Source organism: Perissodus microlepis, chromosome 22 (genome assembly GCF_051167445.1).
Source record: "Perissodus microlepis isolate ML-2025 ecotype Zambia chromosome 22, ASM5116744v1, whole genome shotgun sequence".
Taxonomy (NCBI): domain Eukaryota; kingdom Metazoa; phylum Chordata; class Actinopteri; order Cichliformes; family Cichlidae; genus Perissodus; species Perissodus microlepis.
Genome location: NC_140481.1, coordinates 15,410,347 through 15,437,693, shown reverse-complemented (window position 1 = coordinate 15,437,693; position 27,347 = coordinate 15,410,347). Strand labels below are relative to the sequence as shown.

The following is a 27,347-nucleotide window of genomic DNA, read 5'->3' as shown; positions in this document are numbered from 1 at the left end:
TCCTCACTGCAGCTTCTTTTAAAGGACCAGCCAAACATAATGGACAGCTAAGCTGCAGCACTTGCTAGCGACCTATCCCCTTCCCTTTCCTTTCTGAACTCTGAACTCTTGCTGGGATTTCTTAACTCTGTACATTTTCCTCTTGATAGAGGATATTTTGGTAATGGGTTTTCAGCCTGCTCTGTATAACTCTACATTCTTCCCTTTTGGGGGTAGTTCTAGTGCAGAGTCTGTTCCAAAGTGTGCCCATTCGGAACTGGCTGATTGCTTGACCTCTGGTATAGCTGCTCGCAGCTTTCTCATAATCACAGACCAACCGCCCAGCCAGAGAGAAACACTGCTATGAGTCCTTTTTGTGTTGTTAGCCATATCTGTCTAAATAGTTGTCTGATCATCTAAAGGAGCCAGCAGAGTGTGTGATGCCAGCAATCTTTTAAGTAGATTGCACACACCATTGTGCAACTGTAATAAAGTTGGGTACAACATCAGGTCCGTTGTATGTGGACTATAAAGATAATAACACTTACTGAACCATAGGCTGGAATAAAGTCAGTTTCTCAGTTGTTTCCTTCATTTATTAGTGACATGAGCAATTATTATTTTTTGGTTGGGGGGTGGGGTGGGGGGTTTGGAGCATTATGTATTAGTATTATCTGAACTAACTACTTTTTTTAAAACTCTTAAAACAAGTCACATTGGAAGCATACCAGTAAGTTGGGGGCTGGGTTGTAATAGCAGACATGCTAATGTGCTAAGTTCCAGTCTGTCCAAGACTTTACTGCCAGAGGTGAAGAGTGACACACTGGAGGAACATGACACAGTGTCATAACTAACAGGCCATGATCAATTGACTGTCCATCCGTCCAATTTCTTCCTCCTATCTGGGTCCAGATCTCAGTGACAGAAGGCAACAGAAAAATAGCCCTAGAGGTGTTTCTTCCTGCCACATCCTGCAAATCCTTCTGAGCACTTCCAGGCCAGATGGGATATGTAAACCCTGCAGCATGTTCTGCGCCTGACTCCACAAATAGGATAAGATCCTTTTTGGATTGCCTGACACCAAGTCAGAAAGTGTTCAGGGCCAACCAAGTTTCCATGGCCTCTTCAAAGTGAGCTTTTGGGCCATGTGACTTGACCTTTCACTGCCTAATCTGATTTTTCAGTTTTTATAAACAGAGTTAAAAAGTCCAAAAAATTTCCCTGCTGGATATAGCCCAACTAGAACTGGACTTCTTACATAACATAAACACATTAAAAGCATTTAAAAAGCAGACTTGTACCGAGCACAACTTTTTTTCTTTTTTTTTTTTCTCCCTGCTTCTCGGCCAATAGATCATTTCAAAATAACCTGTTTTCTTTTTGTTTCCAGCTCACGTATTTGGCGAGGTGTAGAACCCCCCCCCCCCCCCCCCCCGTAAAACAGATGGTGGATGGCAAAAAAAAACCTCTGTTGGTATAATTAAAATATACACAAGCATATAAGGAACTGATGTCAAAAAAACAAACTATATTTAATTTTTATGTGTGAAGCTGTGTTTGATCTCAGAGATTAAGTTTAGTAAAATGACTTTTATTTTAACATACAATTAGGCTTTTTTTGGATGAGAATAAAAAAGAACACCATAACCGTTAATATAGCATTCATCTTTATCTGCAGGTGAAGTAATGTCAAACAGTGTATCATCTCAGATGGTTTAAAGTTCTACCATTGTGGCTTGATGACCCACACTGTCCCTTACAGGTGATGCCATAGCCCAGCTGACAGATGTTGGCGCGGCCTTGCCGTCCCAGTTGGATGGACGTGTCACAGTGTTCAGTGATAGGACAGCGATGGTGAAGGCTGCTCGATTGCTCCTCTCTTCTGTCACCAAAGTCCTGGTGCTGGCCGACCGCATCGTCATCAAGCAGATAATCACATCACGCAACAAGGTGAGTCATAACGGACGTGAGCCATAGCCATATAACCACATGAATGGGTTCGCTTGCTTTGTTTATCTTCTACACGTTTTGGTCCACACAGAAATACACACACATGCACGCGCACACACTAGCAAACTCCATCCTGAGTCCTTTATGTCCTAACAGATAAGCACTGGCTCTCTGGAGGTAATTGAAGGGAAACAGCACATTTAGCAACCACATAAAAACGCAGAACCAGAGACTGTCTCCCTCTGTCGTACCTGGCTATGCTCTTAGCCAGACAATGTGATACAGATGTAGCTCTGTAGACTGAGTCAAGAATGGAAACGGGCCCTAATCATGACTGGTTAGCCTCGTTTCGACAGACAGTCGACAGCCCCCTGCTCTCCATTATTGGCAAACGCAATTATACCTCTTCCTCCTCTTTACATGGCATGGATAAAAGCTGCTTATGCTCGGTATGCTAGCATAGCTTCATTGGCTAGCATAAATGTAATGCAAATCAATTTAAAAAAGATACTGCTAATACACTTCTATCACATTGAACTGTCAACGCAACAAATGGCAGGATGGGGTTGACAGAAATAAAAATAAATAAATAAAAAAAGTGTATATTTACTCTAGTATGGCAAATCATGTTTTTAGTTTCCCTACTAATATTCTCATCAACATAGACAGTATAAAAGATGAATGTCGCTGCCATGAATTTTTTTTTTACCGTTTTCTGAAGCACAGAGATCATTTTAAATGTTGCCAATTTGGTTTCAAAAACCCGACTGCGGCAAGGAGTGTGAAATAGCTTGCTCATTGGCTAACTGGTTATCACTTGTCAATAGCCAATGAGCTTACCATGGATAATCTTCCGGTATCCACTGACTAAGATTTGAAAATAGACTTAATCTTTTGTTCAATATGACCCAAAATGAGTGACTGGGTCCACAAAGTCATGAGGAACTTGCTAACAGAGGTCATGTCAAGGCATTTTTTCCCTCAAACTTCAATTCAGGTTTCTTGTATGATGTCTTGCACTTATTGCTCAATTGTTGGCCATTGCGTATGATACCACCAGTTGTTATGGGAAACATTTTTATTCTCCAACTGGTAATTATTGGCATTGCTGGCAGTGGATCCTGAAGGTTTGTGGCTATTGCTAGATGAAATTGGTTGAAAAGAAAGTGCTACACCAAAGACATCCTAATGACTGCTTTGGTTGCTACCAGATTGCCGTGGTTTCCTGTAGTTTTTCGTGTTTGTCTGCAAGTGGGACACGCATCGGAAATGGAGAAGTTTCATCCTCAAAAATAAAACCATGAACCATGAAGTTTCACTGCAGCTCAGAGGGTAGCTGGACAGTGTTTGTAGAGAAGTCCATTTCTTCCACATCAATATGCTAGCAACCAAAGTTATTTGCTAACTGGCTGGGGACTTCTTCTTTTTTCCTTACAGGCAGGTCCTAGCCAACCTGCATGACTCCGACTTTGGCAATCGTTTTCCACACGACTGCCTCAGCAACCTTGATCCTTACTTGATCCTAAACTGTCACCCATGATTGTCACGCGTTCAGAGTGGGACATGTGTTTGTAAAACCGGTCACCATTCGGTGGCCTTCAGGTAGAATCCAGGTTTAAAGCACTTCCACAGTGGCTTCATCTTTCTAACCCAAAAGCAACGACCAGGTTTTATATTGCCTATGATACCAAACTATGTGGCCATTTCCAGTGCTACTCTGATGTTCTTCCTGCTTTCAGGTTCTGGTAACGCTCGATCATCTGGAAAGAGTCAGCACCTTCCAGGAATTTGTTCAGATTTTCAGCCAGTTTGGCAACGAGATGGTGGAGTTTGCTCACCTGACGGGAGACAGACAGAATGTGAGTGGCATCTTAAGAAACACAATCTGGTTATTTTTGCTTGAAGAGGATAAAAATCCTCAGTTTACTTAAAAAAAATAAAATCCCTCATTAAATGAAAACGCTTGCAAATTTGTATCACTTTATGAGCATGAAGTCTTTTCAATTCTGCAACACTGAAAAACATGTTTGTTTATTCATATCGGCCTAATTTAGCAAACATTGATTTCGTAAACATGATTTTCTGAATGTGAAAGCAGGCGATGAAATTGCACTTTAAAACCTCATGTACCTACACTGTGAATGTGCCGGCAAACTCAGAACAAATCAATAACACACGTGTCAAATATTTACACTCCCCAGCAAATCAAACAATTACAGAGTAACAAGGCTTCCTCTTTTGTTTCCGTCAAGTTTCTTCATCTCTTTCTGTGTCTATTTATTCTCCCAACTAATGTCTCAATCCATAAAAGAAATGCACAGGTCAGTTATGACTCACATCTCTCAAATACAGTTTGCAACACGAGTCCGTGCTGTGCTTTCAGCAGTCCTTTCTCTTTGCAGTTTATCAGCTATCCAAATTTGCAAGACAAAACTTTTGCTCAAAGCTTCAAAAACAGTCCAACTTCAGGCAGCTAACTTTGTACTGTCAGAGAGTGCTAATCCTATTTTTGATCCATACATCCAGCCTCTGCAGCTAAAGCGCTTTGCCTGCAGAAGTTGATGCAAAGTGCAACGGCTACGATATCTCTACAGGGAGGGGAGGATCGACCATCCCTCTTTCTGAATTTCATCAGGTCTCGTGTTTTGACACACACGTCACGTCTCTCTCCAACGCTCCTCGTTGCTGCTAATGCTCTCTCCTCATTTGCCACCCTGTTTTGTGTGTGTGTGTGTGTGTGTGTGTGTGTGTGTGTGTGTGTGTGTGTGTGTGTGTGTGTGTGTGTGTGTGTGTGTCAACTCCAGCTCAAACACTCACACGCGCACACATTGCTTTAGAAAATCTACCATCTTCATCTATTGAGGCCAGGCGAGCACAGAGGCAAAAATAATGACAGATAATCACACCGTCTTTGTAATCTATGGCGAAGTGCCCAGAAAGGAGTTGATTCAGCTGCCTTTTCCAAATCCAGTATCTACATAATTCAAGCTGCCTATTTCTGAGCGGAGTACACAAAGAAGATGCGGCAGGTCATCCACAGTGTATGTTCTTTTCTATTCCGGTAGCATCTCTTTTTGATAGATGACAGCTCACCTATTAAGTTTCATGCGTGTAACTTGGAAATGGATCTGTGTTTCGTTTGGGCGTCCCTTCACACAGCATGAAAGATTTGTTGAATAGCTTTGATGCTTCATGTCCCTTGCTCACCCTGAGAGTTCTAAGACACCGTAACTTAAGTAAAGCCACCCAAAGCCATCTGGTGTGTGTGTGCGTTTGCGCTGCAGGACTTGAAGGATGAGAAGAAGAAAGCCCGGATGGCAGCAGCTAGAGCAGTGCTGGAGAAGTGCACCATGATGCTCCTCACAGCCTCCAAGGTAAACTGCTGGCCCACCAACACTGGGCCTCGAGGCAAGGTTTATAAATTCTGTTCGCCTTAAAGATTTAAAGCCTTCTCGGGTTTCTCAAGACTCAAGATTTTTGGCCCACTTTGGCTTTATTATTAACACTAACCAAAGTCACATCATCATAAAAGAAAAATACTATCTGTGGTTGAAAAACATGAAAAATGACAGAAGTTCAGAAGAGCACGACAGGGTGTAGGTTTGACATTTCACATCTTATCCCTACCAAAGACTTGCCTGAGGCACCCAGACTGTGAGTCGGCGCGGATCAACAAAGACGCCGTGTTCCACCGAATGCGCTGTGCCCTGGAGCAGGTCATCGAGATTGTCACTGAAGCACGGAGCTGTGGGGAGAACAGGATCCTTCCTGCCAGCATCTACAATGGCATCAAGGAATTTAAGGTAGGTTTAGAGATTCCACTTCGCACGAGTCATGGTGAAGGCTTCAGATTAATGACGCTGACGTGTGTTAGCCCGTGAAGTTAACTAGTGATCCTCTATTGTTAATGCAAAGCGCTATTTAAGCGTCACAGCAGCGGCCTATTCATCGTCAGATTTTTGGAGTGTTGATTTGTGGTCGCACAATTGGCATTTGTTGCATTCACGGTGTTTGCTGTAGCTTCAGATGTGACTCAAACAATCAACACAGAGGAGCAGACCTACTAATTTAGTAATTTGGCTCATACGGTTGAGTGAATCACCAGTAAACCTACCTCATGCTTACTAATCTTCTCTCTCCTCCGTGTGCGCTGGCAGATGAAACAAATGAACACTTGTAAAAACATTTTTAAGGAGGGGTCTTTTCCACTGAGATAAAAGAAAGAGGAAAGTATTTTAATGAAAAGGCCTGAGATGCTTATTGCGTTTAATGATCATCCCGGCTGCTTTTAATCGCCAAAATCTCTTTTCATCTACTCTCCAAATGCGCCTTCAATTCACAACCCGCAACTCCCAACTTTCCCCCCACCCTGCCTTCTGCAGTCCGGCGTGGAGTGCCTGCGGGAGAACCTATACTCCTTGTCACCGCAGAGCATGTCCAGCCAGCTGGAGGCTCTGGTCGAGCGGACAGAGGACTTCACTGATTCGGCCTACACCAGTCATGAGCAGCGTCAGGCCATCCTTGGACTGTGCCAGCTGGCGCGCCAGGACACCCAGCAGCTGGTACACGCCTGGGTTGAGGCGGTATGTTGGCACATGCAGGCAGGCTTTCACAGCTGTACACAGAGACACAGGAATATTCATAAAAAACATACATTTCTGTATAAAGACTATCCACAAGTTCTTATCAGATTAGATTAGATTAGATAAAACTTTATTAATCCCTCGGGTGGGTTCCTCCGGGAAATTCGGTTTCCAATAGCACAGCACCGACAGAAGTTACAGAATGTGAGCAGAAATATACCATATATACACATATATAAATACAGAGACATATATAAATACAGAGTATACAAAGGGATAAATAGAATAAGAATCCAAGGGAATTGCACATTTCAAGTATTCTGTAAGAGGCTTCAAGTATTGGTAGGTTAAAAAGATGCAAAGAGTAGGAGCTATAGATGCTGATGTTGAGTTATTGCAAAGAAAATACAATATGCATTTATTCTGATCCCTTTAAGACTGCTGTTTATCATATACAGGACTGCACAGAAGACTTGAGCAGCCCTAATTTCTTTATATTTTGCTAGGAAAATAGGAAATGGGTGCAGTAATTTAAAAAAAAACATCTGCAAACATATATGGAAATGCAGAATATAAGGCGAGAACAATTCTAATAAGCCTGAATATCAATATTTGGCATGACGACTTTTGTTCTGAACTCTCTTAGGCAGCTTTCTTGTAATTTGTTGAAATAGTCTTCGGGAATGGACGTCGAGGCTACTTGAAAAACATTCAAAGCTCTTCTTTGGATGTTGGCTGCCATTAGTTCTGTTCTCTGTCATCATGATCACATCCCAAGATGCTTAAAAAATGTTGCGGTACAGACTCTGGAGAGGTGAATCCATGTCTGATCGTGCTGCTTTCTGTGTTTTCCTATCTAAGTATGTTTTTACTGCACTGATGATGTTTTCCAGATGCTATTACATGGTGGATCAAATCAGATTGTAGACAGACGGAGCCTCCACCATGTTTTGCAGATGGTTGTAGACGATCACTGTTGCACCTTTCTCCTAACTTCCTCCATATGTATCCACAACAATTTGGATTAATCACTCCATCAGACCAGTTGCTACTGATTTTCAGTTAAGTTCTTGTGTAATTTGGCAAACCTCAGACCAATTCTGATAAGGCTTTGACCAACAGTGTTGATGAAAAGATCACCTTACCACTTAAATGCATCTAACAGGTTCTGTGTCAGTTGGGTTTTTTTCCTATTGCTTGACCTGCAGACACTGTTGTCATTTATTTTTTATTTTTAAACCCCGACACTTCTCCAATCCTCCACACAATTTCCTCATTTTTTTTTTTAAAGAGACACTGCACACAATTATGAGAGATGCAGAGTTTTCCGTTAATAGCTCTTTAGGTTGGTCCAGAAATATTTTTTTGGGGAACAAATGATGTGTTTTGGTGACTGGCTTTTACTAACAGTGTCTGATGATGCATTTTAACTTTGATTCTTTGCTAAGTTGTCTGCTAAGCGTAGTTTCATCCCTTTTTATGTTTGAATGATTGATAGGCCTGTTGACTTAACAAACAAAAAAATGGTCATGCACAAGGACTGGATGGAAAATGAGTTTTAAACAGCCCATGTCAAAAGAAAAACTTCAGAAAGCTTGAAGAACTATTGCTTAATGCCATTTTACAAAAGCAGTCTGGCTCCTTGGAAGTAAAATATAAAGGAATGAGGGGTGACGCAACACTTTTCTACAGTACTGTATGAACATTCACTGAATTTGTTTTTAGTCTATTAGTCAGACAAAACAAGCACATTTAAACCACCACAGTGACCTCAGATAAATTCTGAAGTCAAAATGTAATAGATTTGAAAAATTAAAATATTAAGAAATTGTTAAAGAACATAATAGTCAGGCTTTTGTAAATGTAATTCTCAAGTGGGAACAATCTTGTGTTTATCTCTGCGCAGCATGCAGTGTGGCTGTTTAAACACAGCTCTGCAGACAGAAACTCATACAGCCAGACCCACACACATTAACATTAGGCCCCCCTCCTCCTACAAACTCACTTACTCATTCACCTTGCCTCCTCAGTTTCTTTTCACACATCTCTCCTGGAACAACATAGCATAATAACCCACCCGAATCACTGTTTTTACCGAGGCTCATTGAGCTGTGAAAGAAAATGTTGTGTTCCTCCTCATTCAGCGGTGTCTCCTTGGCCTTCAGAATTGATGGACTTGCGAAACGCAAGTCATTATGTTGCAGTTTCTAGTTGTAAACTTTTTTTTTCCAGTGTACTCGGAGTACACAGAGATGCTACTGCTGCAAAACTGTACAGTACTGCCTCATCAAGCCTTTGCAGCTGAAGGTCGTGTGGGGACTGGAACACTGCAATGTTTTCAAACTGCTGAGAAAGATGTGCAAATACTCTAGGATCTTTAATTTGTGCTTTTCAGTGTTGTTGTAGCACATTTAGCAGCATTTCTGTCTAAAATTTGGAGAAATTGCAGTGAATTACTTCCATTATGTAATTGCTTTGAATCTTTTTATTCATATTGCACTGAATCATGCGCTCTAATGCCTTCTTCTCTCCTCATATCCAGGATATAATGGGCCACAAATGTAATTAAAATATCAAAACCTGTGCTGCTAATGCACTCACTTCCTGTCTTTTTCCAGTCATATCTCATACTCTACTCATGTAAATTTGTGTTTGTGTTAGTCTTCTGCTGCATGTGTATCTAATGGATGGAGCATGTAAAAGCACACGGTGTCTCATGTTTTATTCTCCTCTTCTTCTGTCATCGGAGCAGCAGTCTGTCCACGCCAAAGAGGCCACGAAGGACATGGAGGTGGCCATCCTGAAGACGTCCCAGAGTGTCAGCGACCTCAGACGTGAGGTGAGCAGCAGTCTGTCGCTGACTGTGAAAAGATGTTCCCGGTTACAGAATCGGACATGACTGAAATGCCTCTGACTTGCTGGTGGTGCCTCTGTAGCTGCTTTCCACGCTTTTATTTTCCCAGCACCTCAGCCCACCTGCTGCTGCCTGTGTCATCTCTGCTCTTCTTACCTTTTTTTGTTTGGTTTTTTTGTCCCCGTTTCTCTTCAAATGATCATTCTCATTTGTGCCTTTTTTTAAAAGCTCTTTTATTTAACCTTTGTTGACTCCGTCAGCTCCACAAGGTTGCGGTGGGCCGAGCCTCAGATTTGCTGAAAGTTCATGGGGAGCAGCTGCCTCTGCGGGCTCTCAAAGCAGCAGGCGCCGAGGGAAACCTGGAGGAAGTGGCAGAGTATTCGCGCACGCTCACTGAGCAGAAGGAGCAGCTGGTGGAGGTAGGTGGGATCAGGGGCACAGGGAGCAGAGGAACTAGTAGGAGGGTGATGGCTACTTGAATCTGTGGATGGAAATCAGTAGTAATATTTGCATTTATCTGGTTCATTACCTTCTGATGTCACAGTAATCACTGCGCCTTTTTAGGAAAACATACTCATAAAATAAAAAAATAAAATAGCACATTAAAAAAAACCAGGTGCTTAAAAGAAAAAAAAATGTTTTAAAATGTTAAAAATCAAAAACAATACTGATCATTGAGGTGCTCAGAAGATGACTTTGAGTGGATGATTGGTGAAATTGGAAGGGGTTTTGTTTGTTATAGGTGAGGTTCCACAATGCTTGAGCACAAAGGCTAGTTTACGCAAGACATTTGTCTATATTTTTAATCATTTGGTCAAATGATTGCGTTTTTGCCGCCGAGTGTCATGCCGTTAGCATGTTCCTCTGCCAACAAGGTCATGTGATCTGTTGGGTTTGTTTGTTACCAATTACTCAAAAAACATTAAGGACAGATTTGCATGAAAATTTCACCAGGTTGGCCTCATTTTAAGAGATTGGTCCAAATAGAAGTGGAGCTGATTCAGATTTGCAGCCAGGAATTTTTTGGAAGGATTGTTTACCATTGTGGGAGAGGGCAAAACTGGATCGTCACAATCTTCACACAAACATGTCAAGTATTTTAAAAAAGAATTGCACATTCTTAATTTAGAGCTGTGGACTTTTTGTGCTGGGGGTATACATACTGCTCTTTTTAGGGATTGCCTCATGTATGCTTTATGTCAGAAGCTTTATTTTCCATCTCTGTTTCACTCCAGACGTGTCGGCTGTTGTGCCATGTGTCGGGCACAGAGCCATTAGAGATCACCTGCATACACGCTGAGGAGACCTTCCATGTCATTGGTCCACAGGTAACACAATCTGTCTAAACATTATCCGTATAAATAATTACTTTATTAAATTCAGCACTATTAATATACGCCCTTGACCGAATGTGTAAATAGCAGTAGATGGGAGTAAAGAGTCTGGTAAGTAATAAAAGTTGACTTAATTAAACTCCAGATACGGGTCGTTCCATTCAGCACTTTTATTGTGTGTCTATTAAGTCAAACTGGTCATTCTGAGGTTCAGGTGTAAAAATCAAACATGGGTAATAGTCTTCTTAATACAGAGGAAAAGTAGACGCTTAACTTCCCATCTCCTCCGTCTTTCTCCCACATCTTCAGTCCTTGGCTGAGAACATGCTGTCCACTTAGTCCCTCATCCCAGATCTAATTATGTTTGCTCTTAGAAACCATCCATGTCCATAATTATCCGGCAATGTAGAATGTTCCCGCCTTGCAGCGCTAATGTCAGGCCCCACATGACTCCGCAGTAATGACTCCGCTCCTAAGTTCAAAGGTCAGCCAATCAATAACCGTGCGGCATGAGGGTGGTAGTGGTGATATCTCTCTCTCTCTCTCTCTCTGCACCCAGAGTAATGCAGGGGTGGCCCAGAGGGTAATTGGCTATTAAATACTACACTGTAGAGGATGGACATTGGGGGAAGGGAGGTGGTGAATGAGTGCGCTGGTGGTCATGTTTCATATTTGTCAAATTTTTCGAACATCGTACGTCAGTTTGATGTCAGGACCAGAAGTGTAGATATAAATTGCTACATATGTGTGAAACCGCTTCAGCGTGAGTCATGCTGAACTGTACTTAGCTGCCTGAACCCATTTTATGATGATAAGTCCTTAAATACTTAACAGTTATACAAGCTCAATTTATGAGCTTCATTCACAGGCACTTGGTTTACATTTTAGATCAACAGCAGCATATGTATGAATGTAGAATGTATCAGAATTGTTCACTCTTCTGCTCAGATCATCTCAGCAGCTCAGACGCTGGCTCTCCACCCATCTAGTAAAATTGCAAAGGAGAACCTGGAAGTGTTCTGCGAGGCCTGGGAGTCGCAGCTCTGTGACATGGCTCTGCTGCTGAGAGAGATCAACGACGTCTTTGAAGGCAGGCGAGGTCAGTTGAAATGACTTCATTGGTTGTCTGTGTCCATTCAGGTGAGTTGTGGTAAAAGGAGAGTACAAGTATGGGTGAGTTATAAAGGGCAAGGGAGTAGAGGTCAGTGTGCCATCTGTGGTGTCTTAACTTTGGGGGGGGACAAAAAAAAGAAAGGAAATAAAAGAAGATCCAATTCTATGAGAAACCTTGATGAATCATTTTCTTCTTGAAATTTTCAGCAGTATTAATAAAACTTAAGGCAGGCAGTATGAATGTATCTTTTCAAAATTAGTCATCACAGACCGTGGGAAGCTTTCTATCAAAGGAGTAACATCAATGCCATTGAACATCCCTGTATTCATTCCACCTCTTTACACTCTCTCTATTCATTATTGTGCCAACAACCAGAAGCGTCCGAGTCATGGACAACCGCTCTGACGAGCTCTGCTGTTTGCACACTCGGTCACACACGCAGAGACAGAAAGTAGATACTCGAGTGTATTCGTCTGTGTGCACGTATTTGTTTGAAAGTTAGATCCAAGTACTTTTACACGCTGCAAGTCTTCTTTTTTTTTTGTCCTTATAACAACAATAACTCTTTCTTCCTAGGAGACAAAAGGCCTTATTTGTCACTTCCTAGACCTGGGGTGAGTGTCACACCATTCGTCCTCATAAATGTCTCAATGATACAAACGTTTGCAATCCTCTGATTAATACCACTCTCTTTTTCTCCACAGAAGCACTTGGCGAACATGAAGACTGCCAAGGCTGTCAAGTTGGATGCAGAGGTAGCGCACACACCACCAAATCCTCGGGCTTTCAGCACAATACATCACGTCTCATCTTGTACCGTCTTTTGGCAGCAGTATATTCATCTCTAGGAAACATTGTGTCACTCTCTTGAAGAATTGATCGGGTTTGTATGGTAATGTGCTGCAATTTTGTTGGGCAGCACTTTTTCACACGCTGTACCGCCACAGAAAGCAGGATTATGCTGATTGCAGGCTTTCCGAGTGTGTAAACAAGTGAAAAGTACCCTGCTGGCTAATATACACTTTTAAAAAGACATCAATTACACTTCATCATAAAGAATTGTGTGGGTTTTTTAAATTTTTTATTTATTTATTTTTTCCTTTTGCGCTTCTGCATGCCCAGGAGCAGACAAGTATGGCCAAGCTGGGTCTGGAACTTCGTCTTCTGTCGTCAGATGTAGACACAGAGGTGGAAAAGTGGGAGGACCAGGAGCATGAAATTGTCCGGCAGAGCCAGAGCCTCGCCAGTATGGCCTACAACATGTACCTGTTCACCAGGTAGCCTTCTAGTATCACACTGACACACACACACTCATTTTTTTGATATTATTTTAAAGCTCAGTGTTGTCAATCCCCTTAATCATCCCCGTTAATCTCTTAAGAGACATACAGAGCAAAAGTCTTGAGCCACCGCTCTTTATATTTTGCTAGGAAAATACCACCACATTTATTCTTCAAGACAACCTGAACTCTTTTAGGTAAGCTTTCTTGTCATTTCCTTAAGTAGTCTTCAGGAATAGTTTTCCAGGCTTCTTAAAGGACATTCAAAGCTCTTCTCTGGATGTTGGCTTCCTTTTGTTCTGTTGTCTGTCAACATGATCCCACACTGCTTCAGTAATGTTGAGCTCCAGACTCTGGGGAGGTCAATCCGTGACTGATAGTGTTATATTGTGTGTTTTTCTATCCAGGTATTTTACTGTGTAAAATTGCAGTGTGTCTGTGATCATTATCGTGCTGAAAAATGAAACTGAAGCCACTCAGACACTTCCCAAATGGTACTGCAAAAACGTGAACTGTGTTCATAACTCCCAAAAGGTTGATTCTGTTCATCTGGACGTAGCGTTTTCAGTGGGAGAAATGTTTCGTCATTTATCCAAGTGACTGATCAAAGACCATTAATCATTGATCATAGTGTTTTAAGAAGATCCCCAAACCCAACAACACCAGTGTTTTTACAGATGAATGTAGACATTCAGTGTTGTAGCTCTCTTCTGACTTCCTCTGTACATATCGACAGTGATTTGAGCCAATAGATTGAAATTGTGATTCATCACTCTCTTGGGGTGGCTGTAGCTTAGGAGTTTGAGCACGATGCTGAATCCCAGGTTGTTCTCCAAATGCATTCATTGCAGTGTGAAAGTTAGAAAGTACTTAGGCATAGAAAAAAGTGCCATATGAATGGAGGTGAATGGGTGAATGTTATATAAAGTACTTTGAGTGCTCTAGTAAAGTAGAAAAGCACTATATAAGAACCAATCCATTTGCCATTTACCACACTATAAGACCTGTTGTCACTCATTTTTCAATTGAGGTCTTGTGTAATTTAGCACACCTCAGTCTTTTATCCCAGTTTCCCTTCTTGAAGGATTGCCTTGACAGACACACTTCCACCAAGAACAAGGTCCAGATGCATCTCAGGTCTTGGGTTGTATTTTGTTCCCATTTCTTAAAGACACGACTTTCAGCTACTTTTCATCTGCTGTAGATAGTATTTTTTTTTAGCCGTGCTATTTCTTCTCTTGGTGCAAAAATGCTATTTCATGCCTGTCAGACTGTGTTATCTTTGACGTTTTTTTTCTGGATTCGACTTAGAAATGGGAACTTTTTTTTTTTTTTTTAATTTTCCAACAGTAACAAAGTGTCTAAAAACACAATTTGCTAAGTTGTCAGTTATGTGCAGATGCAACACTTGTTCATCGCTTGATTTAGGTGACTTTTTATGCTTAAATGATTCATAAAGTGTAACATCCATTAAACAACAAAAACATTGCACTGAAAATGATCCGGTACAAGGACTGGACTGGAAATGAGTGAAAAAGCAGCCAATATCCAAAAAAACCAACTTTTAGAGACCTTCAGAAAGCCCGGAGAACTATTGCTCAAGACCAGCTTTAAAAACTTACAAGAACATTTCAGTCATTTGAAGCAAATTATAAAGAAATGTGGCTTGTCTCAAGACTTCTGCACGGTGCTGTATTTTCACAGATATTTTCTAAACAGAGTTGATTGCTTTGGAAGATGTTTGCCCTTGTGCATATTTCTAATCCGAGCTTCTCTTTATTATTTCCTGCATGATTGATTCACAGAGGGGAGGGACTGTTGAAAACAACGCTAGATCTTTTTCATCAAGCTGAGGTATTTTTCATTAAGCTTGCTCTGTTTGTTTTCCTTCTATTTTATTGAAGTCGTAAATGAACGCATCTATCGTCCCGTTCCACCTGATACACGCTGAAGCTCGCAGATCGATAGGTTAGCAAATGCAAGGATCCCTTCATTCACGACCCTGAAATGCAGATTTCACCGGGCATTACGGGGATTTATGAGTGCAGTGGGAATATAGCGTGGCAGATTCCCGGCCATCTCTGGCACATGGTGTAACAAGGTTTGTGCGTACGAGTGTTTCCTATTGAACTGGGATCTTTGCCAGTAATGTACAGTCATTTGTAGAATCAGGGACCGAAATGTCAGACAGGATTTATTCAATTTGTGTTGAGCAGGGGAGATAAGCGAGGAAGAGGAGCGAGAGGGGAAAGAGACGGGAAGGCATACTGATAAGAAGAGCCAAGAAAAATCAGTCATAGTATTTACTGACTAGGCTTCTTTTTAGTTAAGAGAGCTTTAGTTTTTCTTCTGTGTGTGTGTGTGCAAGTTGTTTGATTTTTGTCTCTTTTTCTGACCTACTCTTAAGGTTCTTTCTGAAGAGGGGCTCCAGCTGTGCTCATCTCTCCACACTTTTTCCTCTCAGGTATATTCCCATGCAATTAATCTATCTTGAACACACCAAAGCACAACGATTCATATAATGCAATTCCAAATAATGTTTTTTTTTCTACAGTAGGCATTTATAAAGAAATCTAATATAAAGAACAAAAGGGTTTTTTTTTCTAAGTAGAAATAAAATGAATACAGTTGAGTATGAACCAGGAGAGAAGTTCACTTTATGCACAGTATTTTCTTGCTTGTCTTGTAGCATGTGATTGGCTGCAGCGTAGTAAGACGGAGCTAAGGAGATCGTTATAGCAAAGCAATAATGAAAGAATTGTTTATTTTCTCCTGAAAATGGGGAGATGCTAACCCACTCTGTGTGCACATGCACACACACACACACCCTCCGATACTAATACACACCCGTATCACACGTTGTGGCATGCCACGGTGCCAGGTCTGCCTTATAAATCACACAGCGGGAGCAGGAAATTAAGGCTGTCACACACTTTCACCATCCTCTTGTCCTCCTCTCAGACTCCAGTTTCAACAAAAGTAGCCTTGGTGCTTTCCTTCCTTTTAGCTCTCAACAAACTTCTTCCTCAGGTCCTCCAAGTTTAATTAAATGGCTCCTTTTGACAGCCTTTAACGACTGCCATTTGTCACCGCCGTGTGTCCGAGGCTGCGTGTGTTTGCGCACATGTGAATGGGCAGAGGGGGGCGAGAGCGGAGGGGGAGGTGGGTTGACTGCGACCGCCCAGGAGCAATTCATAATCAGGAGGCCCGGCTCTTCAGCTTCCTTCATGCTTTCTGATTAATTACATCAAACAAACTGGTGCTAATGGAGTCCCTCTGTCTCACCCTCCACTCCTGTAGTTCTTTGGCATCAAACACACAAAGCACATCTGTGTAGTTCTAATTATGCAGATGAGATTAAGCTTTTTTTTTTTCTTGCTAAGGTTTAAGAGGTGTTATATGTTGTTGCTGGGCATGAATGACAAGGGATTGAGGTCTTGGGTCATTGATGGCATGTATCTGTGTAGACTACGATCTGGGGATTAACTCGGATGGATAACAGACCTAAGCAGCAGATCATGGCTATTGCTGATGGATTACATCAAGCAGCCCTTTTTTAAAAAAACTTATTTTTCTTTAATCCACTTCTCCTTTTCCCGATGCTTGATTTGTATTTGACCACGAGCCCTGTGAATCTCGTTCAGTAAATCTATCAACGTCTGCACATATTAACTCTCCCAGCGAAGTGCCGTTATAAAACGTGTCTTCTGTTCTGAAAGACATCCCATCCTCCCTCTGTGTGTACCTCTCTCTGTTCCAGTTGGTTGATGAGGAAAAGACTGTGGTGATGACAGAAATGGAGAAGCTGCTGGCTTTGTGCCAACAGCTGCAGATGGGGGCTAAGACTCCTGTACAGGGCAAGGCTGCCACCTTCCAGAAGGTAACCATACTACACCTGTCTGTGTTTTTATCTCTCTTCTTGTTAGTGTCTGCACTCTTTATTAGGAAAAAAAGAAAGCCAGTTACTTATTTTTGCCTGAAGTCTGTTCGGTTTGGTGGACGTTAAATAAGTAATATCACAGAGATCGAACAAAGCAGATAAAGAGTGTTTCCATTGAAGGACCGTAGAAGCTCTGACACTATCACAACTATCACCCCAACAACCAATGGGTATCATTAAAGCGCTGAACACACAATAGGGCATGACTAATTGTGTTCATTACTGGCTTCAGAATAATCTTTCAGTTATCTTTGAGTAATACGAACATCTAACGCAGGATGCTGGAGTAATGAATGTCTATGAGGAATTAATGAGCACCTTGGACGGGGATGAGCTGCCTTTGCTCACCTTGTAATAAAGGCGCTGGTTTGGAATCAAAAGGACACGATGAAGAATAGCATGCTCAAGGCTGATTAATTAGTGCCTCTTTTATATGTATTGGCTCCCGCCTCTATATCTCTTTACCTTCACATCGACCGTATCATTTATCTCGAACGGTAGAGAGAGCCTGTCTTACGGGGGTTGGTAGGACATGGATGAGGAAACGTTAAATTACAGGGTCAGTGTAGTTTAGTGCTGCTGCTGCAGTGAATCTCTATGCGTGCATTCTTAGTGACGTATTATTTTACGTCTTTGCTTTCAGGTGGACTCATCCATTCAGGCAACCAGGAGCATCCTGAGTGTGGTCCTCTCCCTCCTGCCATGCTGTAACAAGCTCAATAGAAAGGTGACATCCACTGACCTGGACACTTTATTGACAGGCAGTTTGAACATATATACGAAAGTATAGAAAAAGCTTGGAGATCTTATTGTTGCATCCATTAAGTTGCATCCAGAGATGGTATAGATTTCCATAACTAATATCTGGAAAAAAAAGAAGCTTGGTGATGTAGTTTTTGTTTTTTTTAATAACATAAACACAGCAACATAAAAAGAACTGACTCCAGTACAAGCAATCAATATTTCATATAAAAATATTGATTATGCCAGCTTTGTGTGTATAAACGGTTAGAAATGAGCCATTATATTTTGGTGTTTGTTTGTTTTTTCACTTTTACTCTCCTCTGTGTCATTTGCTTTCAGTACAAGTCTGAGAGGAACAGCCTCAGTTCCCCGCAGGATTGGAGAGAAAGGCAGGACGCATCCACACCTGTCAAAGAGGAAGGAGCTCTCAACACCAAGAACAGCAACGGATTTGGCGTTAAATCTTTGGAGCAGCACATGGCTGGTCTCAACCTCCTTGAGAGCAAATAATCCCAGGCAATCTCTTCCTTTGTCCACTCTTCCCGATAAAGCAGCACATAGGCGACCTCACCTCTCTGGAGAAAATATGATCTTAGAAATAGCCCCAGTCCACACCCCCATCCATCATTCAGTACTAGTCTGGTAAAGATGGTTGACTTGGCTCAACCGGAATTTGCATTTCCTGCCTGGATGATGTTTGCACAAGAATAAAAAAAGGAAAAGCAAGTCTATGCTCTCTTTCCCACTGAGGTTGATTTAATCCAGGGTAGCGTTTCACCTGAAGCACCAGTTCCACCCCAGTCCACAAGATGGAGTTATTACTACACACACAAAAAAAAAAGTCTTCAAAAAAAGTGAGGCCTGGCACAAACCTGATTTTTTTTATTTATTTTTTAAATATTTTTTCTTGCTTCTGAATTAATAAACTAATTAAAAGTCAGGAGAGAACTCCACTCAGCTCAGCCATACATCTATCTTCACTATGTGCCTCTGTGTGACAAGCCTATGTGTTTTGTGGTGTTCTGTAATTGTGTTGCACATGTTAAAAAAAAAAAAAAAGTAAAATTAAGATCCACAATGCATGACGCCATCATCACCAAACCCCCGTGTTTGAGTCTCCTGTGGTCACAGCCTTGTAATGTGACACTTTCTTTGTAATGCGCGCCACAGCAGTACACCACGATCACTTGCATTATATTGAGCACCTCATTTACATTAGGTTTTACAAGCTGACCACACTACATAACATGCAATGGATGTCTAATAGCCATTATTGTACGACATTCCCCACGTGCCATGCTAGTAGGAAAATGCAAAAAAAAACAAAAAAACAAAAAAAAAAAACCTTAAATGCCAAATACGATTGTTCTTGTGTCTTCTTACTGTTATAAAATATAAAACCTAGTCCTCCAGTGTTAATGGAGACACTTTTATTTAAGCCGGGTTTCTCGACTTGATCAAACCTCTGTTTATATTGTCCTGAGAATTATACAAACCAGTCTACATGGCATACTTTCTCTCAAAGAAATGCAACAAGTTTGAACTGGCACACGTGTAAAATAGAACCTTGAAGTGTACTTGTTATGAAGACTATCATTGTGAAGCTGCCTAACAGACCATTATGTATTAAATGGTATATATTACTTGGTACTTGAAGCATATGTATCCCGAGGTAATCACTTTGGTACTAGGAGAGGGAGTTAGAATGAATGAAATGTATAACCACACAGGAAGCTTTAGAGAATCACTCTACAGTGTGAGAGCAGCTAAGAATGCTGGGTAACGTAGTGTCGCTAGAGATGTGACGAAATCGTATCTAGTTTTGGACCACCTTTTCTTTTGACGATTCAAAGGTTAATAAAAGTGACACAAAAAAATAAACAATATTTTTCTTAAATTATTGTTTGTCTTTCTTTATATTCGACAAAAATACTTCAAACTCATGATTATTTGCAGTATGTAACAAGAAAATAAAAGCCACTGTTCATGCGTTCCACTAGTACCTTATTATATTTATCAAATTGGCAAATCCAAGCATAGACAAATTACCTGAAATCTGACTGCTTCTTGGATCCTTAAAATGTTAAACACTTTAAAAAAAAAAAAAAAAAAGGAAAAATATAGAATAACCTAGACACACAGTGCTTCATTATAAACAAAAGCCTTTCAGTCTTCTGCTAACTTTAAGTGCATGAGGGAAAGAAACTCTCCCACAATAGAACGGGCTTGAATAAGGCAGGAATGTGGGGAACTGTCAAGATGGTTGGGACTGGGCAGAGCTGCGTTTGGAGACGATGTTCTCAAACTCGTCTCTGTTTAGAAGATTTTCTGTGATGCTTTTGCTCTCTTCAAACTTTGGCAGGATGACGGCGATGTATCCTTCGGTGGACGGCTGTAGAGATTTGACAAACCAAGCATTGTTACATGTGTTTATGAACCTTTACTAGTGTTATCTAATCTCTTCATAGGCATATGAAGCCGTATAACCATCAGGTATGCTAAATTAATGTCGTCTACTCATGTAAGGGTGTTTTAACAGAAAAAAAAAAGGTACAGTACGCAGTAATAGTATGCAGATGGGGACATATTAAAGATGACATGAAATGTACTTTACATTTACATGTGTAAGGTAAAAATGTAGGTTTTACCTTTTCCAGCAAGAGATTCGGCGTTTCTAAAATGTTCTCATTGACTTCCAGAAGACGGCCCCGAATGCAGCTAAAACAGCCAGTGATGAAGATGTATGAGCACGTGGAAGATAAATGTATACTTTAACAGTCAAAGACAGACTCTTACCTGTAGATTGTGTACTCTGTTTCATCTGTGCATGTTATCCTGCATAACGGTGCAAAATCAGTAAGGAACTGTCCCCCCTGTCGTACAGGCCAAAAAAGGAATGTTAGGATAAAGGATAAATGTACGAGCACACAGACCAAAATCCAGAGCTTTATTAACTTACCCGCTTGGACTTCCCAGAGACTTTATTTTCCAGCCGACTGCAGCCATTACTGATCTGGTAATTGATGCTTTTGATTGTGCGTCCGTTTTGTAGAATTGGGTGAGTCTCTGCTAAAGTGATGACACATATTCTGCCAAGAAAAACATTCTTTTAAGAATCTATCAAGCTCCTTTTAAAATCAATATTTCTCTAGCGACATACTGATGTAGAAGTGATATAAATCACTCATACTGAGCAGGGACTACGTTGTGTAACAAATACAGTGTAATGTAGAATCAAATTATTATTATTCCCCATTTTCTCAATTTCTTTCCTGAGAAAACTTCCACTTAGTCATGACCAGGCCTACAAAATACATTAAGCTGCTGTTCTTCTTTTAGCTGTTCCCTTTAGGGGTCTCTTCAAACCACTCAACTTGAACTGTCCCTCCAATGAACTCATTTCTAATCTTGTCTATTCAGGTCACTCCCAATGAAAATCTTAACACCTCCAGCTCAGAGCTTCCTGTCTTTTTGTCAAAGCCACCGTCTCCAACCATACACCATAGCAGGTCTCACTACGATCATAAAAATATTCCCTTTCACTCTTGCTGCTATCACTCTGCCACAAATCACCTCTGACATTCATCTCCACCCCGCTTGCACTCTCTTCTTCACCTCTTTTTTGCACTGTCTGTTGCTTTTGACACCAGGTATTTATACTCTTCTACTGTCACTACCTCTACTCCTTGCATGTTCACCTTTCCATCTTCACTTTCATTCACACACATATATCAAGTCTCGCTTCAACTGACTTTCATCCCTCTTCTCACCAATGCGTATGTCTACCTTATCAGGTTCTCTTTCACCTGCGCCCTATAGAGCACAATGTTGTCTGCAAACATCATAGTCCACAGAGACCCCTGGCTGACCTCATCTGTGAACCTGTCCATTACCACTGCAAACAAGAAGGGGCTCAGAGTGGTGATGTCATGCCACTGCTACCTTGAACTCATCTGCGAGTCCTACCACACACCTCACTGTTGTCTCCCGGTCCTCATACATGTTCTGCACCACTCTCAGATACTTCTCTCCTACCCCTGATTTGCTCATGTAGTACCGCACTTCATCTCTTGGCACTGTATCACATTCTTTTTTTTATCCAATTCCTTCTGACCTTCCCTGTACTCCTTCATCACTCTCAAAACATATTTGTAACTGTAGTGCTCTTTCTTAGCGTACTTCCTCTCTTCTTAACATAGCTTCAATAAATCTTTCCCATATCTTCATGATATGGCTCATCAACTTTACCCCTCAGCAGTAACTAAAGCTCACACTTGTTCTTGAAAATCTGTACCAATACACGTCTTCTGTATTCCTCAGATATTCTCTGACTTTCCAAGATCGTGCCAAACAAATCTTAGTCCAAGACAATTCCATACCTCCACAGGTATGTCTTCTGGACCAACTTCCTTTCCACTCTTCATCTTTTTCATGGCTATTCTCACTCCCTAATTCACCACCTGTCTTCTCTCATGCGTCAGGAAGAGCATCCAGCGTAAAATCTTAGCCAAATCAAACATACAAAAGGGCCATTAACATACAGTGAATCATAGCAATTGGTGTGACTCATGGTCACTTGGTGTAATTCTTTTTTTTTTCTCAGGAACCTCCTGTTACCTGTTTGAATGCTGTAAGATGCAATGGTCCTCACATGGCTTTCCCTTCATGTCTAAAAACAAAAAATGAAAAAAGGTGTTCGTGACATTAAAAACAACAACAACAACAAAAAAAAAACATCTATTCAGACTAAAACTAAAAGTTAACGCCATCTCCCCCTGAACACTTAAGTTCACCTAACGTTAGCTCACTTAGCTTAGCTACTTAGCAAGTATAGATGAGACACATTCAAATGGACGTTATTTACCGGCTCTGTACCAGCGTGTGTAATATCGGTCGATAACTGAAGGAGCATTTGCTTTGGTATCTTCATGTTCCACGCTCTCCATGTAAAATAATAACACTGGAAAACTAATTGAAGGTATTAGCTTGGCGTCAACTTGTCTTGACGGACAGTAAATAGTGCAGCACCGGGCAGTCCGTCCTTGAAATATATCCGAAAACCCCAAAGGCAAAGAATTCTGGCTGTTCTTTTGTTTTGTGCAGCGATTCGCATTTCTTTGTAGTGAATCTTCATTGACTGTAGCAATAAACAATAAATTATTAAGTTTAATATGTTCACCAGAAGAGCTGGTAACTAACTACAGCTAGTATCATTTGAACAGTCTCTCACTTTTCACTAATCACAATATATAAGATTGAGACAAAAAAAAAAAACTTCAACCCTCCAGAAAAAAGGTCTTTCATAAGGAAAATTGTGATTTTAGAAGAATGTTTGTGAAATTGTGAAACTATACATATTATGGCTGTGCATATTTTTAATGGAACAGTGGTTGATCTTGACACTGTCATTAGAATTGTTTGCATTCCCACAGCATTTGCCATATTGGTTCCTTCAGAGACAAGTACCCGCTGGTCTCTGAAGAATCACGGTGGAATCTTTGAATAGTGAATTAGTAAAAAGCCAAGAGTGATCATATATGATCCACCCATGAAACAGAGGTCAGAGTGTGCCTTGAAAGATGGTGCTTCCACGCGGACACAGGAATTGAAATAGGGCAGAACAAAAGTGGGATGGTCAGCACTGTTGCTTCCCAGGAAAAGCATTACAGTTTCACATCCTGCCTGTGTGTATTTTGCATATCTGGGTAGGTATTCTGGCTTCGTCCCACAGTCCAAAACATGCATGTTATCTCATTTGAGATTCTAAACTGGCACACAGATAGATTTTGCATCTCATCATGTAATCTTTATAGTTGTTATATTTTTAGGTCTTAGATAAAACAGGACATGATGATGTTTTCTGACAAAAAACAATTCTTGTAAAACCTAAAAGTAAATAAACTCTCCCTGCTCTTGGAAACATTAATTAAGAATTAATACTCCATTTATTGATGTCAGACAGGCTAGTGATGCATTCTAAACAGACCTGCAGTTTGAAATTAGTTATAGACAATTATTATTAGAGAATCTTAGACCTGGGTAAAAAAAAACAAAAAACAACATATTGGGAAGGCATACAATAAGAACAGTATGTAAGGGTTAATGTTATTTCACTTAAAAACTATATATATATATTTTATGGTCATCCATGCCTCATGCCTTTATGCCGTATCAGCTTGAGAGCCACTGTTGTAGAAGGACTGTGGCCCTCACCTGAACATGAATTCCTTTGTACTGAATTTTCTTAGAACAGCAGCAGTAATCATCTTCAAATCTGTATCCATAATCCTTTCAATATTTAAAACCAGTACAGAGTACTGCAGTCATTTTTGAAAAAGCGAGAGCTCAAGTCTCCATAAAGCCTGACCAGGCAAGGCTTAAACTGTCTCGAGGTGGGGCCCAATGTCAGAATCACTGCCACTTTGTTATTTTTTCTATTGCAAAACCAGGAGAAACCTAACCTTATTTTTAAACACTGATCCCATCGCAGATTCATTCACCATGCTCATTCTGTGGTAAAGTGAGGTTGAGCTGCACATGTGGAAAACACTATTGTCATCATGATTTTTCACAATGCCCACTAGATGTCAGGCAACGGCAAACAACCAGAGTACAGTACTGTTAATGCAACTTAACTTCTCGCCAGAAGCATAACCATCTATATGAAAGGAATGTATTATTTTATTTACAGATAAATATTTTCACATTTAATCAGCGCCAATTAGTTTTTATGTAAACCAGCGCCAGGAGGCATAATATTGCTCTATTGCCACATCACAGATTCCCAGTTTGGCCCATTTTGTTAAATTTCCATACTTTGAACTGCATGTGATTTTTCTTTTCACGTAGCTCTAATGATTCTTGCAGATGGCGTATAAGTATGTTGAGTCTGCATCCTTATTATGTAATCAAGAGATCTGGGAGAAAATGGATGGAGGAATGAAGGAATGTTTCCCTCTCTAGACCTGATAAATAGCTTCTCTCATCCACATGCTGGACATATCTGGCATGAAATGCCACTCGTACACTGTGGACACTGCTGAGAGAACAGTTTTGGGGCACTGGTATCGGCACGGGGCAGTAATGATGACTTCATCTAGGGCACGTACTTGGGAGAGAGAGAGTGAGACTCGGCTGACGTTTGGATTCACAACGTGAGTTTTCCATTTATCTGCTCACCACCACTACCCAGACTTGGAAAGTTTTGCTGTCAAGATCCATCCTAATGAGTGTTTCCATTACTCTTTCGCCTGTGGTATGCTCTAGTCTGCAATTAATTTGCAATGAAAAGACAAAACTATCGTAGAAAGAGTGGCTGCAGAGCCAGTAAAAATGGAGTCATGCCCAATAAACATATCCTACCTAATATTAACTAACATTGCTCCTTATGAACCCTGCATTTGTCATGTTATGCGGTCTTTTGTCACATCAGAGGACAATCTGTGAAACCCACAAAAATGCACAATTTCTTCTCATCTCAGATTGTTATATCATAATGAAAGAGGTTTGCACAGTATGACCTCACTTTAAATGTTTCCTTGTGGTGTGTGTCTGCATCTGTTTATCAGTCTGCCTATCCCCATATGTACTTGTCAGTTTGTGTACATTTCCATCCCATTTAACACTGATTACTGGAACAAAATACTGCTCACTTCTCCACTCTCAGAGAGTCGATGTCGAGGTTCACTAGCAGGCTGTTAGACAAGCATCTCTAGGGCCTCCAGCTGCACGGGCTTCTGTGTGGGATGCACACGTAGGTCCACGTCAGCTACTGCAATAGCAAGCAGCCATTCTTCTCTGGCGGCTATTTGTCTGTTTGGCTCCAGCAGTCCTTCCCCAGATAGTTCCCTTTGCCAGATGACTGCCTGATAAGGGAAGACTAGAGCTCCAACCAAGAAGGAGGTGATGCCTGCGTGGCTTATCAAAACTCTGGCTTCTTCTGCACTTACCTAAAAAGAATTATTATGGGGGAGGGGATGGAAGTCAGAAAGACATCCAGCAGTTCATTATCAGGGAGAGACATTTTATGAAATCCAGGTTTGTTCTTCACTTTTCATCATTCAATAAAAGTCCAGGAAAACAGGAGGTATGCTGCTCTTAGACATATTGCCTGTCTTTTTTCTTTCCCTGGAAAGTGCCACGGCACATCTGTATCTGACATTAAACAGACTGGGTCACATGCTGCCAAAATGCACATTTAAGCCCTTGATTCACGATTACGTGTGAAAAAAAAGGTGAAAACAAATAAGAAATGTAAATGTTATACTGTTTTTTGTTTTAATGTTGTCACATGTAACTTTCTGAAAACATGAAATGCTCTAAAGCAAGAAATTGTCAGTGTCACAACTAAAAGAATACTTTCCCACAACTGATAGATTTAAATGGTTAATCTGCTAAAACGCAACACCATAGAAACTCCAGAGCGTCTTAATCTGGAGATCTCTTATTTTTTTAATAAAGAGATTGTATTTGCAGAGTGGAGGGGTGTGATCACTTTGAGAAACTTGCGATAAGCCATGTTATTCTTCCTGGAACTATCTGTGCGGTAATCAGCAGCCAAAGGTGCAAACAACCATGTCAGAGCTTTTCTGTTGTTTCTGGTCTTTCTCCAAAAACAGCACAGCCACAGGCACTGAAAAGTGTGCGTGTGTATGTGTGCGCTTACGTGTCAGTCAACAGGTCAGTGTCTTTAGCAGGAAGATAGTTTACGAGCCAAATGTTTTAGAGGGGATGAATATGTGGTTGGCTGTTTAGAAAGCAATCACATTCTCGCAGTGGCAGTAATGTCTTTGAGCTCTTGAAATTTTTACCTTTTTGTTCTGTTAATGGGGATTTCTGAGCAGTAAAAAAATAATGTGCCGAAGTGCACCTAATGCTGAAGCAAAAGGAAAGTGTGAAGGCACATCTCAGAGTTTGAATCTCAGCAGCTGCCTGTCCCTGCATATTTAAGTGGGTTCATATGAGATATTTGTATAACTTTCCATCACCATGTGCGCTGCCCGAAATGTCTCTGATGGTGCAGTAGTTTGCATGAGGAACACGGTAATATTCAGAAAGCATGACCGCTGCCAGGAACTTTCACACCTGCATCGAATTAGAACGCTAAACGCAGAGAGCAGTATTTAAATATTTAAATGCAAGCTTTTAAGAGAAGCAGATTAGGTGTTCCTGGTAGTGGCTGTACTTTCAGGATGTCTCCAGAGCTGTTCAGGGCTCTCTAGTTGGATCGACAAAAAATTGGAGCACAAAGGCAAGTTGTTTCTGAAGTTGGTCCAGTGGTGACGTCATTTCAATGTGACCACTGAAGTGTGAAGACAAGAAAAGCTGCTGCTTATTTTGTTTGCTGTCTGTCCTCTTGCACTGAAGGTGAACTATGATTCAGTCTTTTGTGCCATTGTAATGTCAAGTATGACTGGTCACGTAAGCTATGTGATAGATTAATGTCCCAGTAGTTGTCTTGACATTTCTCCCTCTCATCAACTCTATATTTTTTATTAATCGAGCATTCATCTCCAGCCCAGAGTCTGGCCTGAAACCCATCCATCTTAACTGCCTTTTATTTTTCTTCA

General features: G+C 41.0%; 2 protein-coding genes across 3 annotated transcripts in view; one reads left to right on the top strand and one right to left on the bottom strand.

Moving 5' to 3' along the window:
* The window catches only part of ctnnal1 (catenin (cadherin-associated protein), alpha-like 1), a 53,925-nt gene extending 34,250 nt beyond the window's left edge, over window positions 1–19,675 (top strand). Inside the window, exons 3-19 of one of the 2 annotated variants that reach the window (XM_084919211.1) lie at window positions 1,742–1,929; window positions 3,669–3,788; window positions 5,214–5,303; window positions 5,562–5,732; window positions 6,312–6,512; window positions 9,265–9,351; window positions 9,627–9,785; window positions 10,602–10,694; window positions 11,649–11,799; window positions 12,391–12,428; window positions 12,519–12,569; window positions 12,937–13,091; window positions 14,900–14,948; window positions 15,502–15,558; window positions 16,855–16,974; window positions 17,678–17,761; window positions 18,118–19,675. In XM_084919211.1, coding sequence (XP_084775337.1) covers window positions 1,742–1,929; window positions 3,669–3,788; window positions 5,214–5,303; window positions 5,562–5,732; window positions 6,312–6,512; window positions 9,265–9,351; window positions 9,627–9,785; window positions 10,602–10,694; window positions 11,649–11,799; window positions 12,391–12,428; window positions 12,519–12,569; window positions 12,937–13,091; window positions 14,900–14,948; window positions 15,502–15,558; window positions 16,855–16,974; window positions 17,678–17,761; window positions 18,118–18,288 — 1,985 coding nt within the window. In that variant the 3' untranslated portion in view covers window positions 18,289–19,675. The remainder of the gene's footprint in view (window positions 1–1,741; window positions 1,930–3,668; window positions 3,789–5,213; window positions 5,304–5,561; window positions 5,733–6,311; window positions 6,513–9,264; window positions 9,352–9,626; window positions 9,786–10,601; window positions 10,695–11,648; window positions 11,800–12,390; window positions 12,429–12,518; window positions 12,570–12,936; window positions 13,092–14,899; window positions 14,949–15,501; window positions 15,559–16,854; window positions 16,975–17,677; window positions 17,762–18,117) is intronic. The other variant, XM_084919212.1, reaches the window with a different exon arrangement.
* On the bottom strand, window positions 19,676–22,831 carry abitram (actin binding transcription modulator). The gene is made up of 6 exons (XM_084919213.1): window positions 22,643–22,831; window positions 22,396–22,447; window positions 20,738–20,867; window positions 20,575–20,651; window positions 20,427–20,496; window positions 19,676–20,170 (listed from the first exon to the last, which is right to left on the bottom strand). Exons 1-6 carry the CDS (start codon window positions 22,722–22,724, stop codon window positions 20,033–20,035), a joined length of 549 nt encoding a protein of 182 aa, XP_084775339.1. The 5' UTR covers window positions 22,725–22,831; the 3' UTR covers window positions 19,676–20,032.
* Between the last annotated feature and the right edge of the window lie 4,516 nt (window positions 22,832–27,347).